Here is a 14,731-nt window from a genome sequence, read left to right on the forward strand (position 1 = left end):
CCACTGTCTTCGATCTCTTCAGCCTCCTTCACGACGAGCTGAGTGAGAGGAGGAGGATTTGATTTGAGTAGAATCGGGCAAGGAAATGAAACTTGAATCGTGATGTATCTCATACTGCTCTTATATGCCTTCTATTGCTGCCAATATTTCAAAGGTCGGTTGCCGTCAAGGACAGAGTTAGTGCGGCCTATGTGTTAAACGAGCGATGTACCTGTATGAGGCGATGAGCGCCCAGTGCAATGCACCCACGCCTCCTATCTCTCCCACGACAAGACGCTCCTCTTCAACACGAACCGACACACCGCAGCGGCGAAGCCTCGCCTCGCGCAATGCTGTCCATCATTCTCTCCTCGCCAATCAGTACTCTAGGACTACCACTATTCCTTCAATGTCAATATGAGATTTCTTGTCACAAGACAGAGTCGAACACACACTAAGAAACCGTGCGAGTGCATATGAATATCTCAACATAAAACCTGTCTCATTCCAATTCTCACAATCCAATCAAATGAGCGCAAGCGCGGATGCCCGCAACACCCAACATTCTCACACATACACCACCAATAGAAGGCAGACTTAGAGTCAACGAATGAGCTACCCTGCATCACACAAGAAAACATATACAACACAATGAACACATGTCATGCCATCACAGATTCACATTCCAAGTACCCACGCTGTGGGACCTGTGCGACAACATACAGCGATACACGCATATCACACTGACCTACACAAATGGCTAGAAGCGAGACACTGGGAATTGCGGATAATGATGCGCCGGTAGTCGATACAATCCGTCAATCCATAGTGTAGTAGAGTTTACCACCGGTCCCCGCCTCCGCGGCCACCCCAACCAGAGTCATTGCCTCCGTATCCTCCACCACCTCCTCCTCCATATCCGCGGTTACCTCCCCCACCGCGTCCTCGCCCGCCTCCGAAGCGGCCTGTACATCCATTCCGTTAGAATCAAAAACCTGTAACAGTTTGAATAGTGAATTTGATGTGTCGCTTACCTCGGCCACCGCCTCCTCCACCAAACTGCACCATTTCCTGCAGCTGCGGCGGAACTTCTGCTTTGGCTTCTTTCAAAATCGTCACGAGTTCTCGTGCAGATTTCGCATTCTCTGTCGTAAAGAACGTGTATGCAATACCCTTCTGACCCGCACGCTAAAAATAATAATATGTAGCTGTCAGCTTCACAGTAACACAGTAACACAGATTTGCATGCGACAGTGTTGTGGAGAGATAAATGGGCGCATGACTACTATTACTTACTCCTGTACGGCCGATGCGGTGGATGTAGTCCTCACAATTGTTCGGGAAGTCGTAGTTCTGCGGCAATTCAGATCAGTCAGGTACCCGAAACGAGATTAAAGACAGATAAAGGAACACCCACGATCACAAATCCGACATCCTTCACATCTATTTTCGATGCATTTCCAAGTCCAGACCGAGTCCGAAAAAGTGGCGAAGAGAGCAAAGGGAAAGATAACAAAATAGGTCAACAACACAAAACCTCGGCCGTGCTCACAGCATTCAGCAGCCTGCCGTTCATACAAACACCATACAAAAGGCAGAAGCTAGCGAAGAAACCAGAGGACTAGACGACATTCTAGCTAGCAACTCAACCCAAGGCATCTACATAGAGACAAAGTCCAGTGTCCAATGTCCATGTACTGCTCTTCATATACGGGGTGAGTCTATTCTAGCGTCATAGCCTAGTCTAGTCTAGTCTGCGGTTCGAGTCAAAGGTCCGACAAGCGATTCACATAGTCCCAGGCATTGCACGCGCTTGTAGATAAAAGCCACATTGACGAGAGGTGAGTACAGTCCATAACCACAATCAACTGGCAAATATTGTGAACAGGCCCACTGTCCAGAACATTTCAGCAGAAGGGCAGAGGGGACCAGATTCGTTATTCCTCTCGCTTAAGAGTGGCGTCGAAAAGCACATGGTTACCCGAGAAATGTTTTCTGCCTGTCTTGAACCTGTCCTGAACACGTACCGCAGTATGACGACGCAGCATCCGGGGAACCGGTATGTGCGTTAGATGATCGCTAGATCGCCCAGTCAAGGTGTTCCCGACAGCAACCGCTCCTTGCTGACAGAGAGCACAGAGAAAAAAATTACGTACCGAGACCCCTAGATGCTACGTCCGTAGCAATTAAGATAGGGGAACGACCGCCTTTAAACTCTCCGAGTACCCAGTCACGCTCACGCCTGCAAATCATCAGATGAAAACGACATAGAAAGAAGAGAATGCAACACACTGTTCCTTGTCACCGTGAATAGCGAGTGCAGGCCAACCATCTTGGCGCAAATATTTCGTGATGTCGTCGGCGACACGTTTTGTCGCTGTGAAAATGAGTACTTTCGCATTCTGCGTGCTGATGTAGTCAAGGTGCTTGACAAGCTTGTTACGCTTCTCAAAGTCAGTGCAGACTTCGATGATTTGAGTGATGTTGTGGTTCGCCGTCAGCTCCATTGAACCAATGTTCACTTGAATCATGTCGGTCAAGAAATCCTGCACAAGAAAATCAGCAAGCCGAATTAGTAGAAGTGACCCAGGATGACTCACATTAGCAAGTTTCTGGACGTCCTTCGGCCAAGTTGCGCTGAACATGAGTGTCTGCCTGTCTGGACGGATCTGCGAAACGATTTTCCGAATTTGTGGTTCGAAACCCATGTCCAACATGCGGTCGGCCTCGTCCATGACGAGATACGTAACACGAAGTAAATTCGTCTTTTGAGTCTCAAGCATATCGATGAGCCGGCCAGGAGTCGCGATAACGATTTCTACACCGCGCTGAAGGTCACGAATCTGCGGACCCTTCGGCGCACCACCGTAGATGGCAGTGTTGCGGATTTTTGAATTTGAACCGAACTTCGTGCACTCTTGTTGGATCTGAACAGCGAGCTCACGGGTCGGCGCGAGAATGAGAGCGATTGGGCCATCGCCAGGCATAAGAAGGGGTTGTCTATGAACAGAAGAATAGTAAGTCATATGGATCATCGGTACGCATTAGTCATGCTTGAATGGCTTACGCGTTGATGTGCAGCATGGCAGGAAGGGCAAAAGAGATCGTCTTGCCCGAGCCAGTCTGTGCGATGGCAACGACATCGCGCCCGCTCAGAGCCATGGGCCATGCTTGGCATTGGATGGCTGAGGGGGCGGTAAAGCCCTGAGCGTGGATGGTCTTCAAGATGTAGTCAGGGAAGCCAGCTTCTTCGAAGGTAGTGACTGGGCGAGGGACATGTCGACCAGAGACCTGTCACAAAAGCCGTATCAGTGTGAAATCAAAAAGCGACACAGGGAATGTGCAAAATGCACCTTCATTTCTTTCAGCCTGCGGAATTCTTCTATTTCACGATCGCTGCGGGCCTTAACCCTTTCGTCTTCACGGTAGAAATTTTTCTCAAATTTCTCTAGACGATGGGTATTCCAGTCGATGTTCTTCAAGCCACCGCCCAATGCGCTCATCTTGTCGCCGCCATATCCACCGCCATAGCCACCTCCTCCACCATAGCCGTTGCTGTAGCCCCCACCATAGCCTCCGCCACCGTACGAGTTTCCTCCACCACGAAAAGACTATAAGACGTCCGAAAACGTTAGAATTGAACAACAAAGAGGAAAAGCTTGGGGACTCACCATTCTATAGTCTATAGTAAACTAAAGAAGGACTAAAATAAGGACCAGAATCTAAAGTCTATGGGTACCGCAAAGATGGCGGTGGTCGATGAAGAAGAAGAGTCGTCCGCAACAGGCTGAACAATAAAAACGCGGCCAGGACAAATACTGCCAAATAACACCTAATGTGGGATAGACTTCTCACGCCTGCTTTATTTTTGCTAAGTACGTGTTTATTTTATTCATCGATTGCTTCCGAATCCGAAACCAAATTGTCAAGAAAATATGCAGTGGTATTCCTAGCGTGACATACAGTGAACTGCTTTGGGTATATACAGAAATGTCTCTGGCTTGTACACTGGACGAACGACAAGTTTAAAGCAATACAAGAGAGCAGAAAATAAAAAGAAATAGCATTTCCAAAGCAGCAATCCGGGGCTCATAACTGCCGAGCGAAGGAGGATGGGGAGTGGATAAGATAGACATCCATACATGCGGTGAGAAGGGAGAGAAAACAAGAGAAAGCAATAAGTATCCCAGAAGAGCATTGAAAAGATCGAAGGTGGGTGGGTGATATAGAATTTCCAAGTAACGCCTGTCTGTGCGTGCGTCTCGCCCACCCACAAAAGAATCAAATCAGCATCTACTGTATCCCTATATCGGCACAATTGAAAGTCCTTGGTCCGTCCAATCATTGCAATCACATAATTATACAACGCTCACGTTTCCGCCTCGGGTGCACTGGGTAGCGCTCACGCATCTGGCGGATGAGATCTTCGAACACGTCATTGACATGCCAGTTCCTCTTTGCGGAGGTTTCGTAGAAGGGGAGTCCCCAGCGCTCGGCCGTCGCTGCGATGAGCTCACGATCTACGTCGCGCTCCGCAGTCAAGTCTGACTTTGTGCCCACGACTACGATGGGGACGTTCTATTTCGCGGCGAAGAACAATAAGAGGGGAAAGACGCATGTGTGAACAAAACTATGACGTGCAGTGAACATAAAGAAAGCAAGAGAACTGACCGAATTGGCGCCTTTGATTCGGTATATTTGTTGTCGGAGGTGGTCAACCTCGCGAAGGGTGGTTCTCTGTGTCAAACTATTATCCCGAGTTAGCTAAAGTGCTATGTGTGTTTGGGCAAGAGAACTGAAACTCTATCCGGTTACTCACCTGAAGACCAAGATGAATGCCATCCCGGACTGATAGAATGATAGGAACGGCAGTGAGCAAATGTCCGGTCGCTGCGAACGGACCGCTGTGGGCGCGCACCTTGATGTACATCTCGTTGAACGCAGTGAACTGCTCTGCACCTGCTGTATCTAGTACCTCGAGCTACACGAGGACATGCATACGCGTTTAGATAGAAAGACGCGTATGTAATAAAATGACGAACCTTAGTCCATTCGCCATCGACGTTAAACTCGCGGCTGTATTCCTCTGTAGCCCGGGGTAGCATAGTAGTACTTAGGATACAGTGCAGAAGGGAGAGTGACGAGTCTCACCCTCGATAGTTGGATCATAAGTGTCTACAAAGACGTCTCTGATAAAACGGCATGTGAGAGCTGATTTACCAACGCCCCCAGCTATAGGGGTCAGAGGCGGGGAGCTGTAAGCCTACTGTAAGGGGAGGCAGTGACAATAAACAGACCTCCCAAGACGACTGCATTGAATTCGCGCATGTAGAAAGGATAGGGGAAGTGAGAGGTGAGTAGAGAGACAGAGATGAAAGAGAGAGGAGCGAACCAAGGCGTGCTTGTTTATGAGATGAGGGCCCGTCTTGGTCGAATCCGATCGCCAGGACGGATGTGCGATGGACTAGTAAGTATAATAATAAGAGCAAGCGCCGGGAGAGCGAGTCCAGTGTGCAATGCAGCAGAACGTTCGGACAGAACAAACGCGTCCCTACTAGTAGGCCTGTCCTGGCAACTCATCACGCTCTCTCTCTCCTATCATGGTCGCTCCCCGTGTCTTCCTCGACTTTACTCTCGACGGCGCTCCCCTCGGAAGGTCCGTTCAATTCAAAACAATAGCATTTGCCTTTAGCGTTTAATAATTCCATCCGCACCCCTTTCTCAACAGAGTTATATTTGAACTCTTTCACATCTCCGCTCCTAAAACAGCTGAAAAGTCAGTACTTACTTATCTCTCCTACTACTAATTGTCTTCCACCCGTCCCTTTTCAGCTCATTCCTCGCCTCGCAGTTTTAGAGCACTATGCACAGGAGAACGCGGCGTGTCCCCCAGATCCGACAACCCGCTTTATTACAAGCATAGCAAGATACATCGTGTCATTCCGGATTTCATGATCCAGGGCGGCGACTTTACAAAAGGAAACGGAACGGGTGGCGAGTCTATCTATGGTGCACCGTTTGCAGATGAGGATCTGTCGCGGCCCGTTGATGAGGCAGGGTGAGTTTTTGTCCAGTTTATTTTTTGCCTGGTTGCTTTTGGGCGTTCTTGTTCGTGGTATGTGACGGCGTAGGGTGAAATAAATACATTCTCCTCTTATGACGTATTAGGTTCACTACTGAGTCCCTTGATGAGCTTATTGCTCAAGTATATGCTCCCTGCACGTCTCCAGCGTAAAGCCATCGCCACCACCATCTCCAAATTCTTCTTCTCATCCTCTGCGCAACATCAATCTGATTACCTCTCTCACAATAGCCTCCTCTGCATGGCAAACAAAGGCCCCAACACCAACAACTCCCAATTCTTCATCACACTCCGCGCCAGCCCACACCTAACAGGTAAACATGTTGTCTTCGGACGCGTAATCCGCGGGTTCGAAGACGTCATCAAGCGAATTGCAGCTGTGGAAACGGATGAGAAGGATAGACCGGTTGGGGTTGTGGAGGTGGTGAATTGTGGAGAGTTGCAGCTTGTTAGGAGGGTGAGTAGGCCGGAGGTGGAGAAGAGTAGGGTGGGTGGGGAGGAGAGGGAGGGGGGGAGAGGGAGGAAGAGAAGACGGTCGACTTCCCGTTCGCGATCTCCGTCGGTTTCTCGATCTAGGACAAGGGAAAGATCCTACTCGCGTTCACGATCACGATCACCCGCATCCGAGAGTGATAGCGAAGCCGAACGTAAAAGGCGTAAGAAACGCTCTCGGGAGGACAAAAAGGAAAAGAAGGAAAAGAAATCCAAGAAATCCAAGAAACGAAAACACCATCGTTCCCATTCTCCTTCCGCGTCTGGCTCGCGTTCTCGATCCATCAACTTGCCGAACGGTGGGACGGAAAATAAAGGAGCCCGAGAAGAAACAGAAGAAGAATACGACGCACGCTTGGAACGTGAAGAACGCGAGAGGATCGAGGCTGCGCGGTTGAGGGAGCTTGCTGAGATTAAGAGGCGGTATGAGGAGGAGGCTCTCAAAAAGATGGAGAAGGAGAAGGAGAAGAGTGGGGGTGTTAGGTATAAAGGTACGTTTTGTTTGCTTGGTTTGTTGTTTGTGAGATTGATTTTGATTCTCGTAGGCCGAGGAAGGATGAAGTTCGTTGATCCGGAGATGAGGTCGAGGCGGTATGATTGAGCTGAATCTCGATGGATGATATTGTTACTTTTTATTTTTGTTGTCGATGTTAATGTCTTAATTCATATTCCAAACAAGGAATTCATTGATTTCTAGATGGGGTCAAGGTGAAATAATTGAACCGGGGGCCAATGATAATATTGTTTCTGCACTGTTATTTTCAACTTTTGAATTCTGTTTATTCGGTTCAATACAGCGTTGATGAAACATTCGATAATATTACAACAGTATAAGATCAGAGAGTATTGTACAGTAAGCAAGAAAGTTTACATGTAAATCCTGTAGTGTGCACAGCTTAGAAGCTAAATGGAATTGGGTTGACAATGCTCTGGTCAAAGCAGGGTAGCATTCAGTATCATTACACTGTATTCCATGTTGGACAAGGCACGTACAAGATCCTGCAAGCTGGACAACTGTGTATTTCTATGTATCAGACACTGTAACTTGCAGAACCAGATCATCACTCACAATTACCTCAGGGTATGGTATAGCCATACCTATTTGTTGGAATATCCCTGATGCAACAAGTCTTATCAAGTGTTCACTGTAAATTCAAATAAGTGAAATTTAAAGAGTATGTCTATACTATACTTACAAAATTGCTATGAAAAGTTTCTTGTGTGTCATGTTCGGATTTTCGCCTGTTTCTCAGGTCAGCCAATATACATTATTGAGGAGTTTAGAATTACATGCATAATACATGCCAGAAGGCCTGGTGAAAGATTGGTAGCCTGTTACTATACAATGTATTAAAACAGTAAACAGACAAAACATACTGTAGTAAGCATCCCTCCATCCTGACTATCAAATGGATTATATACAGTCCAGGATGTCTTTAAGTTGGGATGGTAAATAAGACACTACATTTACTAAACAGATGAGATAACTCACAACATGCTTTGTAATTTTACTCTCTTGTATTGTATGTAGGAGCTCTGCTCACTTTGTCAGTCCAAGTTTTAAAGAGTTAAGTTGATAATAATGTCTAGTCATTTAGCTAAAACAAACCTTTGGTTCTTACTGTAACATCTATATCTGGCCTAAAACATGGCTTGGCCCTAGCCCTTAACATTGTAGGGGACCATATCTTATACAAGGGTTTCTTGTCCTCACTTTCTGAGTGCAAATGTGGTAAACCTATACTAATATTAGAGTTGAACATAGAGACAGTGAACAACCTTATAACTACTGACTAATACCAGAAGAGGAGAGCTCACAGTCAAGAATCACCTGTCCAGGTGGATAATCAGTTCCTGTCAGTAGGCAGAAGGAAGTATGAGTATACAGTGAGGTGGGTTCCTACTGGAAGACTATCTACTAATTTCTCTTTCAGTTCCTGTAAGAATGAATCAGTATATTTACTAGATAATCTGGAAGTAAAGAAAGTACATACACTACCTATAATATACTTGTCTATTACCCTTTCTTTCTGATTGTCATATACAATGTCAACAGGCCAGATGACTCTACTGATAACATTTTGCTTGTTTCCACCCTTTTCAGGTGTCTGAGCACTATGTCCAGAAACTAGAATTGTGTTAGACAAGTTAGAATGGGTCATTACTGAAATAGTTAGCTTACAGTGGAATACAAAGTGATCACCAGATTTGGCACCCTTGACAAGTGTGTCAATTACCTTCAACTATATGAATATCAGCTCCAAGGTCCTATTCACAAGTAAATAGGCATACAATATTCTCTCAACTTGGTAGCATATGATTCCTATTGTCTTTAAGAATTACAATATCTTCCTCCTTGTACTCATAAAATTCTGCAAATGAATGAGCATTCCAAGAAGATATATAGGTTTTTGTATCCTTACAAGTCAACATTTGCTTTACTTTGTCTGGATCACTATGAGCTGCACCAAGTTTGAGAGGCGTGTCTTTCTCAGAGTACTGTAGAGTATTCTGATATGTAATGCTAATAGATAAAGCCTTTCATGCTACAGCAGAACTGACTGTCACAGGCTGTAGATAATATGACAGAAAATTGTTAAACATAGTACATAGTTGAAAATAGAAGCTTGTACCAGTTGCTTGTACAAAAGATTCAAAACTTCAGAAACTGGTGACTGTTGGGATGGCTCAAATATCCAACATTTCTCACATATTGTCTGAAGAAGCTCAAACAACATAGAATTATGAGGATCAACAGGTGTTGAAGGAAATTCCGGAAGTCTTTGTTGTAAAATCTGGGTGACTACTATTATCTGGTTGAATGAGGAGTAAGGACGACTGCGAGTATACAACTCCTTGAGTCTGATTAGCAGTGATGCAACAGAGACAGACTAGATTGCTTACATATACAGTCATCCCAAAAGCCCAGACGTCTGATTCTTTACTGTGTTCCGAGTATGTTGCAGAGTATGCTATTAACTCGTATGATAGATAATGTGCTGTCCCAGTCATACCGTTACCAGTGGTCAAATGTGCTAGACTTTGGCTAGCATTGATTATGCGAGTGTAGCCAAAGTCACAGATGAGGGCGTCGCCAGAGCTTGATACAAGGACATTGTCCTAAATGACTCAGTAAGCAGTCAACAAGGCAAGTGCAATCTGATAACTTACTGATTTTATGTCTGAATGAATGAAGTTATTCTTGTGGAGATATGCAGGTCCTCTAGCAGCCCCAGAAACTGCAGGTTTGATAATAAAAAAATGATGACTAACTAATGAATCAGGTATCACTGACCAGTCGTAAAAGGTCACACTGTGGGTTTGAATTAACATATGTCCATGCTGACCCGTTTTCCATCCACTCCGAAATTAGCATTGGAAACTCAGTATCCATGTCAAACGCATAGCCCAGTAAAGGAAGTATGTTCTCATGTCTCAGCTTTGACCAGACGTATACTTCTTTCTCGAGCAACTGAAAGTACATGATAAATTGCTACATAGGTAGAGCATATAGATCTGGGTACATACACGTTTTTTATCCTCTAGATGGAAAAAGCGCACAAGTTTAGCAGCCACCTTAACCCTTTCCTGACTTCCAACATTGCATTCTGCTATACGTATGTCTCCAAAACCTCCTACATTGACTATCCGTTTATCAGTGAAGATGACACGATCAGTGATGTCCAGATGACTGAGGCTTGCAAGCAATTCAGGTGCAATGTCGTACTGTAATAGCCGATTCATGATATCAGTGTAGTCAATATGCAGGTCTGTGTTATCCTTGATTTTGACTGCTCAACAGGATTCCTAGAGTGAATCAGACGTGAGAGTGAGGAGCAACGATAGGATCAATGGCCCGCACATCCGTCATTTCACAATTACTTGCCTAAAAGAACTTACATAATGTAAAACATTATTCGAAATTTATTTTACTATTTTTGACTAGCGAAAATTATAAACAAAATTTATAGTTTTTGTCTTAAGAAAATTACAGTGTTTAACGTTATGTAAGTTATTTTTTAGGACAAGGAATTGTAAAATGCCCCATGTGCCGGAGGATAACATCTAAAGCCACATGTCCTCAGGATCAGCATATGCATATTATCCATAACGTTCATATTGCAACTCGTGAAGACACATGTAGAAGGCAGAAATACTTTATGTAACCACAGCTTTGCCAAAACGGATACATGTAAAGACAACATACGATAAATCAATGAGTAAGGAGACCAGCAAACAGCGTACAGGAGGAGAAACCCCGCTTTGCATGAAGAAACGTCGAAACAAGCAAGCAATAGTATACCACTATTCATTCATGATGAAACAACAACGGAAGAGAATTTTTTAATCACACGTTTACTTCAGCGAGCTTTTCAGCCACTTTGTCAGCGTCAGCGCTGGTATCTTTTTCTGCTTCACTCTGTTGTGTTGAAGGCTCGGAGCCTGAGGGAAGAGCAACTTCCTTCTTCGCCGCAGCAGCCTTCGCGAAGCTGAATGACGGTCGAACGTTCGCAGATGGTGCCGCCGCCGAAGCTGGCACCGGAGATGCGTTTGACGAGGGTGGAGAGCCAGGTGCAGCACTCTCGTCAGCAACCGTCGCGGGTGTGGTAGACGGGGAGCGTGTCCCTGCTTCACCTCTTCCGCTACCAGGTCGTCCTCGCGGCTGTCGCGAACTCTGACGTGACATTGAGTGCTGTGCTATCCTCTCTTTCTCCTTTTCGATCTTCTCCATTGCCGCTGCTTCGCGCGCTGATACATCTACAGGCCTGATAATACGACAAATAAACACTAGGAAGAACTGAGAGTGTTTGAGTGCGCTCACCTGGCGGCACCGAATGGGTTAGGCTTCGAGGAGGAAAAGTTAGCGGACTGAGGAGAAGAGAGAGGAGTTGCTTGAGAAGAGCCACTAGTCGAACGAGGCAGAAGCTCAAGCTTCCTACGAGCTAGTTGAGGGGTAGGGGGAAGGGAGTTGCTCGCTACAGAAGGGTTAAGTACGAACTCGTAAGGCGTAAAATGGATGGTGACATTCAAAACTCACGTGAAGTACTACCGGCTGCGGGTTTTCGCCGCCAAGGGCCTTCGTCAGCGACCGGCGGTGGCGGTCCCATGTCTCCTCGCCCCCTTACTGAACCGAACCGACCGCCCGGCTGATTGTCAGAACTCGGGCTCGGTCTGAACTTGCCTCCAATAGTCCATTTTTCTTCCGCATCAGCAGGGCTCGCTTCTCCTTCATGTGTAGGCGTCGAGAAGCCCGAGCCACGCCTTCGGACGGGTGGCGCGTCAGTCTCAATAGGGAAGCGAGGGGGAGGACGGTTAGAACGCCAGTCAGCGTTGGTGTCCGAGACGGCCTCGCGGTTCTCCGATGGAAGCCCATCATAGCGTCGGCGGTTCCCAGAGTCGCGGCCGAGATCAGGGAGAGGACCATCACGACGCCATGGGCCTGCGAATTTATCATCATCCGATTGTCCAAACCCACGTCCACGTTCTCGCTCTTTCGCTGAACATATCATTAGCATAAAACGTTTCGTTTTTGATGATAATCAATGCAACGCACGTGGGTCTGCTACATTTACTCGAATCGACCGACTGTGGAAAGACTAAAAATAATTTGATTTAGCAGTCGTTGAGCATTACACATGTAAGGGTGTGCGAGGTACTCACAACCCCATTCTTTGTAAGAGCATCTTTCAAACCGTCTACAGTAAAGAACTCAACATAACCGAAGCCCTTCGGTTTTTCCTCGCGATCACGAATGATTTTGGCCTCTTTGACCTAAAGAACAAATATTATTGGAAATTAAGCTGTGTTATGATCAAGAAAGGAATAGACTTACCACCTCCGGAGTACCAAAGAAAGCACCCAAATCAGCTTCTTCGAGGTCAAATGCCAGATTTCCGACGAAAGCGGTGAACGGTGGTTGTGTTGGGAGCGGAACATCTTCTCGAGGGGCCAACGGAGCACGGTCAGCTAAAGTGACAGAGGCGCATATGATGAGTTCCTGTAAGTATTGGATTTCGATTAAGAGGCTCACGTCGCGTAGAGAGAAAGTCATCTCTGCCTCTGTAATCCCTGCCTAGCCCATCGTCACTCCTCGGTGCCGCTGAGCAATCGTATTAGCACGGTAGTTAAGCGCGCCGCACGCAGAAGATGTGGTGGCGCAGTACTCACGAGCAGTCGGCAACATTGCGTCCATTTCATCCGCCCATGATCCCAGCTCTATAATGCAGGCATTGTGAGTCGATTGTACAGGGGCAAATAGGTGGACTTACTGCCATCATCTAAGAAGGCATTGAGCGACATCTTCTGTCCTTTTTTTGGCGCTGTGGAAATATTCAACCACTGTAAAGGGCTGCAAGAGATCATTCATACTTACCCATGATTTAAGAATCGTTTGGCGCAAACTCAATTTGCGCGAAATAAAGTGTATAATGCGATGGTCGATGTCAAGAGAATAGATGACAGAGCCGCTGGACGATGCACTTTCAAATTTCTCACCTTGATACCAATTACGTAACAAAGGAATTCGCGCATTTATATTGCACCGGTCCGACAACCTCGCCAACAACTTGAACAAGCAAAGTGGAGCATAAATCCGCACTTAGCCATCGTGCGTATAGCATGCCCTGCTCAATGCTGCCATGAATACGGTCACTTTGCAGAAATCATTTTTATTTTACCCCTTTAGTCAATTTTTCATCCGTGTCCAGCCATGACGCAACGTCCGGCTCTACTACTCTATATGCGATAGTAACCTTTGTTGTGCGTCCATGGATGATGCATATCATCTTTATACAGTGTTTGTGGATGTCTCCTTCTCTTACCATAGCACAGAGTAAAGTTCACATGAGTAGAATTAAAATTAATTCGCTCATCATGCATTGGACACATAAATGTCGTAATCACATCGTTACCTCGTCGATGTACGAGATGGGCCCCGTCGCCTAGGTACTCCGATGGCAGACTGCAGCTGTTATCCGTGTCGGTTTTCCTCCGCATATTCGAAGGTATATATGAGATCGGCATCACCAGGAACCGTAACACCAGTTCAGAAACAATACTCAAGGCCGAAAAGCAACGAAATCGGAAGTACTGATACAAGTCCGTTTACCGAGTGGCTCATGGCGCCAGAAGAGGATTGAGTTGGATTCGCAGACTGAGTTGAAGTCGGAGTCGTAGCAGTCGCCCCACTCGATGATACGGGCACAGGGATGATCGTAACGGTCCCCGAATCGGTCGAGAAAACTGTTGTGACATTTGCGCCATTTGCAAGAATCTGTTCCAAAGTGCAAACTCCATGTGAAGCAGAGTCGAAACCACATTCGACATGAAACTCAGCAGAGACAGAACCAGTCGATTCGGCTGCGAATTCAGATACGTGAGAAGCATCTTGTACAAGCGTTACTAAATAAATATAAGATTCCAGTCAGCAAAGTCCATAATTATAATGATAAGCCATTTTGTTTTATGGACTGCACTTACATGTAACGGGAGGTGCACTATTGGTGGGTGATCCGGAAAGAACATAAGTCGTCCCGTCAGTGCCTGTGCCGACTACTTCGCCTTGTAGAGAACCACCGTTGGCATCAATAATTGGGAAGAGAGAGGCAGTCGACACTTGTCCACATGCTCCTAAAATTATCATTTAAAAAAATGTTTCCCTCTTCATTTTCCAGACGTTACTTTGTATACTGGCGATGCCGAGAACGATGAGTATCGTCAATCCGATCATGGATACTTGCTTTGAATTCAAGAGACGAGGGCAGGAGTTCTCCCAGGTGAGACGACTGATACCAAGACTATGTGGTCCAGGACAAGAAGGAAAAAAATTGGATAGCCCCTTTTAAATGAATTTTTTCCGTATTGACACAGATCAAACGTGTTCCGAGAAGTTGATGCTAGAGAAAAATAAATATTGAAATTTAGAGCCGGTGAGCCCGAGCTTCCGAGAACATAAGATGATACTTACCTATACAAGTGGTATTGTCTGACTACACTGGAGATGCCAGTTGTCTTTTTTAGAAAGGTATAATGTGCGAGATATTTGAAAGTAGTATAGAAAAATAGAATAGATGCATGTGATTGAAAGTAGAGACTCAGAGAAATGTAATGTCGCATCGTGCGAATAGCCACGTGCATTGCATGTGTACATGTGTACTCACAGCGTTTCTTTCTTCTTCT

At 46.0% G+C, this 14,731-nt stretch overlaps 6 protein-coding genes across 6 annotated transcripts; 1 reads left to right on the forward strand and 5 right to left on the reverse strand.

Annotated features, from left to right (window-relative positions):
• Nucleotides 1-819: 819 nt before the first annotated feature.
• FOMMEDRAFT_75747 (DEAD-domain-containing protein) lies at nt 820-3,482 on the reverse strand (the record flags this gene model as incomplete). The annotated part of the gene is made up of 9 exons (XM_007262678.1): nt 820-944; nt 1,014-1,167; nt 1,276-1,332; nt 1,397-1,422; nt 2,136-2,221; nt 2,272-2,525; nt 2,580-2,979; nt 3,047-3,270; nt 3,333-3,482. The coding sequence occupies 9 exons, from the start codon at nt 3,480-3,482 to the stop codon at nt 820-822; spliced, it is 1,476 nt and encodes a 491-aa protein (XP_007262740.1).
• Nucleotides 3,483-4,329: 847 nt separating this feature from the next.
• Nucleotides 4,330-5,307, reverse strand: FOMMEDRAFT_131416 (uncharacterized protein; the record flags this gene model as incomplete). The annotated part of the gene is made up of 7 exons (XM_007262679.1): nt 4,330-4,557; nt 4,651-4,726; nt 4,799-4,827; nt 4,898-4,960; nt 5,022-5,065; nt 5,131-5,211; nt 5,277-5,307. 7 exons carry the CDS (start codon nt 5,305-5,307, stop codon nt 4,330-4,332), a joined length of 552 nt encoding a protein of 183 aa, XP_007262741.1.
• A 272-nt stretch (nt 5,308-5,579) lies between these two features.
• Nucleotides 5,580-7,156, forward strand: FOMMEDRAFT_144507 (uncharacterized protein; the record flags this gene model as incomplete). Its single annotated transcript, XM_007262680.1, has 5 exons — nt 5,580-5,635; nt 5,708-5,755; nt 5,831-6,037; nt 6,293-7,044; nt 7,099-7,156. The coding sequence occupies 5 exons, from the start codon at nt 5,580-5,582 to the stop codon at nt 7,152-7,154; spliced, it is 1,119 nt and encodes a 372-aa protein (XP_007262742.1).
• Nucleotides 7,157-9,304: 2,148 nt separating this feature from the next.
• On the reverse strand, nt 9,305-10,037 carry FOMMEDRAFT_76548 (kinase-like protein; the record flags this gene model as incomplete). Its single annotated transcript, XM_007262681.1, has 3 exons — nt 9,305-9,673; nt 9,725-9,792; nt 9,845-10,037. The coding sequence occupies 3 exons, from the start codon at nt 10,035-10,037 to the stop codon at nt 9,305-9,307; spliced, it is 630 nt and encodes a 209-aa protein (XP_007262743.1).
• Nucleotides 10,038-10,901: 864 nt separating this feature from the next.
• On the reverse strand, nt 10,902-12,916 carry FOMMEDRAFT_77195 (uncharacterized protein; the record flags this gene model as incomplete). The annotated part of the gene is made up of 9 exons (XM_007262682.1): nt 10,902-11,319; nt 11,376-11,529; nt 11,592-12,050; nt 12,108-12,150; nt 12,215-12,325; nt 12,390-12,520; nt 12,585-12,653; nt 12,722-12,769; nt 12,823-12,916. The coding sequence occupies 9 exons, from the start codon at nt 12,914-12,916 to the stop codon at nt 10,902-10,904; spliced, it is 1,527 nt and encodes a 508-aa protein (XP_007262744.1).
• A 609-nt stretch (nt 12,917-13,525) lies between these two features.
• Nucleotides 13,526-14,282, reverse strand: FOMMEDRAFT_144509 (uncharacterized protein; the record flags this gene model as incomplete). Its single annotated transcript, XM_007262683.1, has 3 exons — nt 13,526-13,954; nt 14,033-14,182; nt 14,234-14,282. The coding sequence occupies 3 exons, from the start codon at nt 14,280-14,282 to the stop codon at nt 13,599-13,601; spliced, it is 555 nt and encodes a 184-aa protein (XP_007262745.1). The 3' UTR covers nt 13,526-13,598.
• Between the last annotated feature and the right edge of the window lie 449 nt (nt 14,283-14,731).

Source organism: Fomitiporia mediterranea, assembly GCF_000271605.1.
Source record: "Fomitiporia mediterranea MF3/22 unplaced genomic scaffold FOMMEscaffold_2, whole genome shotgun sequence".
Classification (NCBI taxonomy): Eukaryota; Fungi; Basidiomycota; class Agaricomycetes; order Hymenochaetales; family Hymenochaetaceae; genus Fomitiporia; species Fomitiporia mediterranea.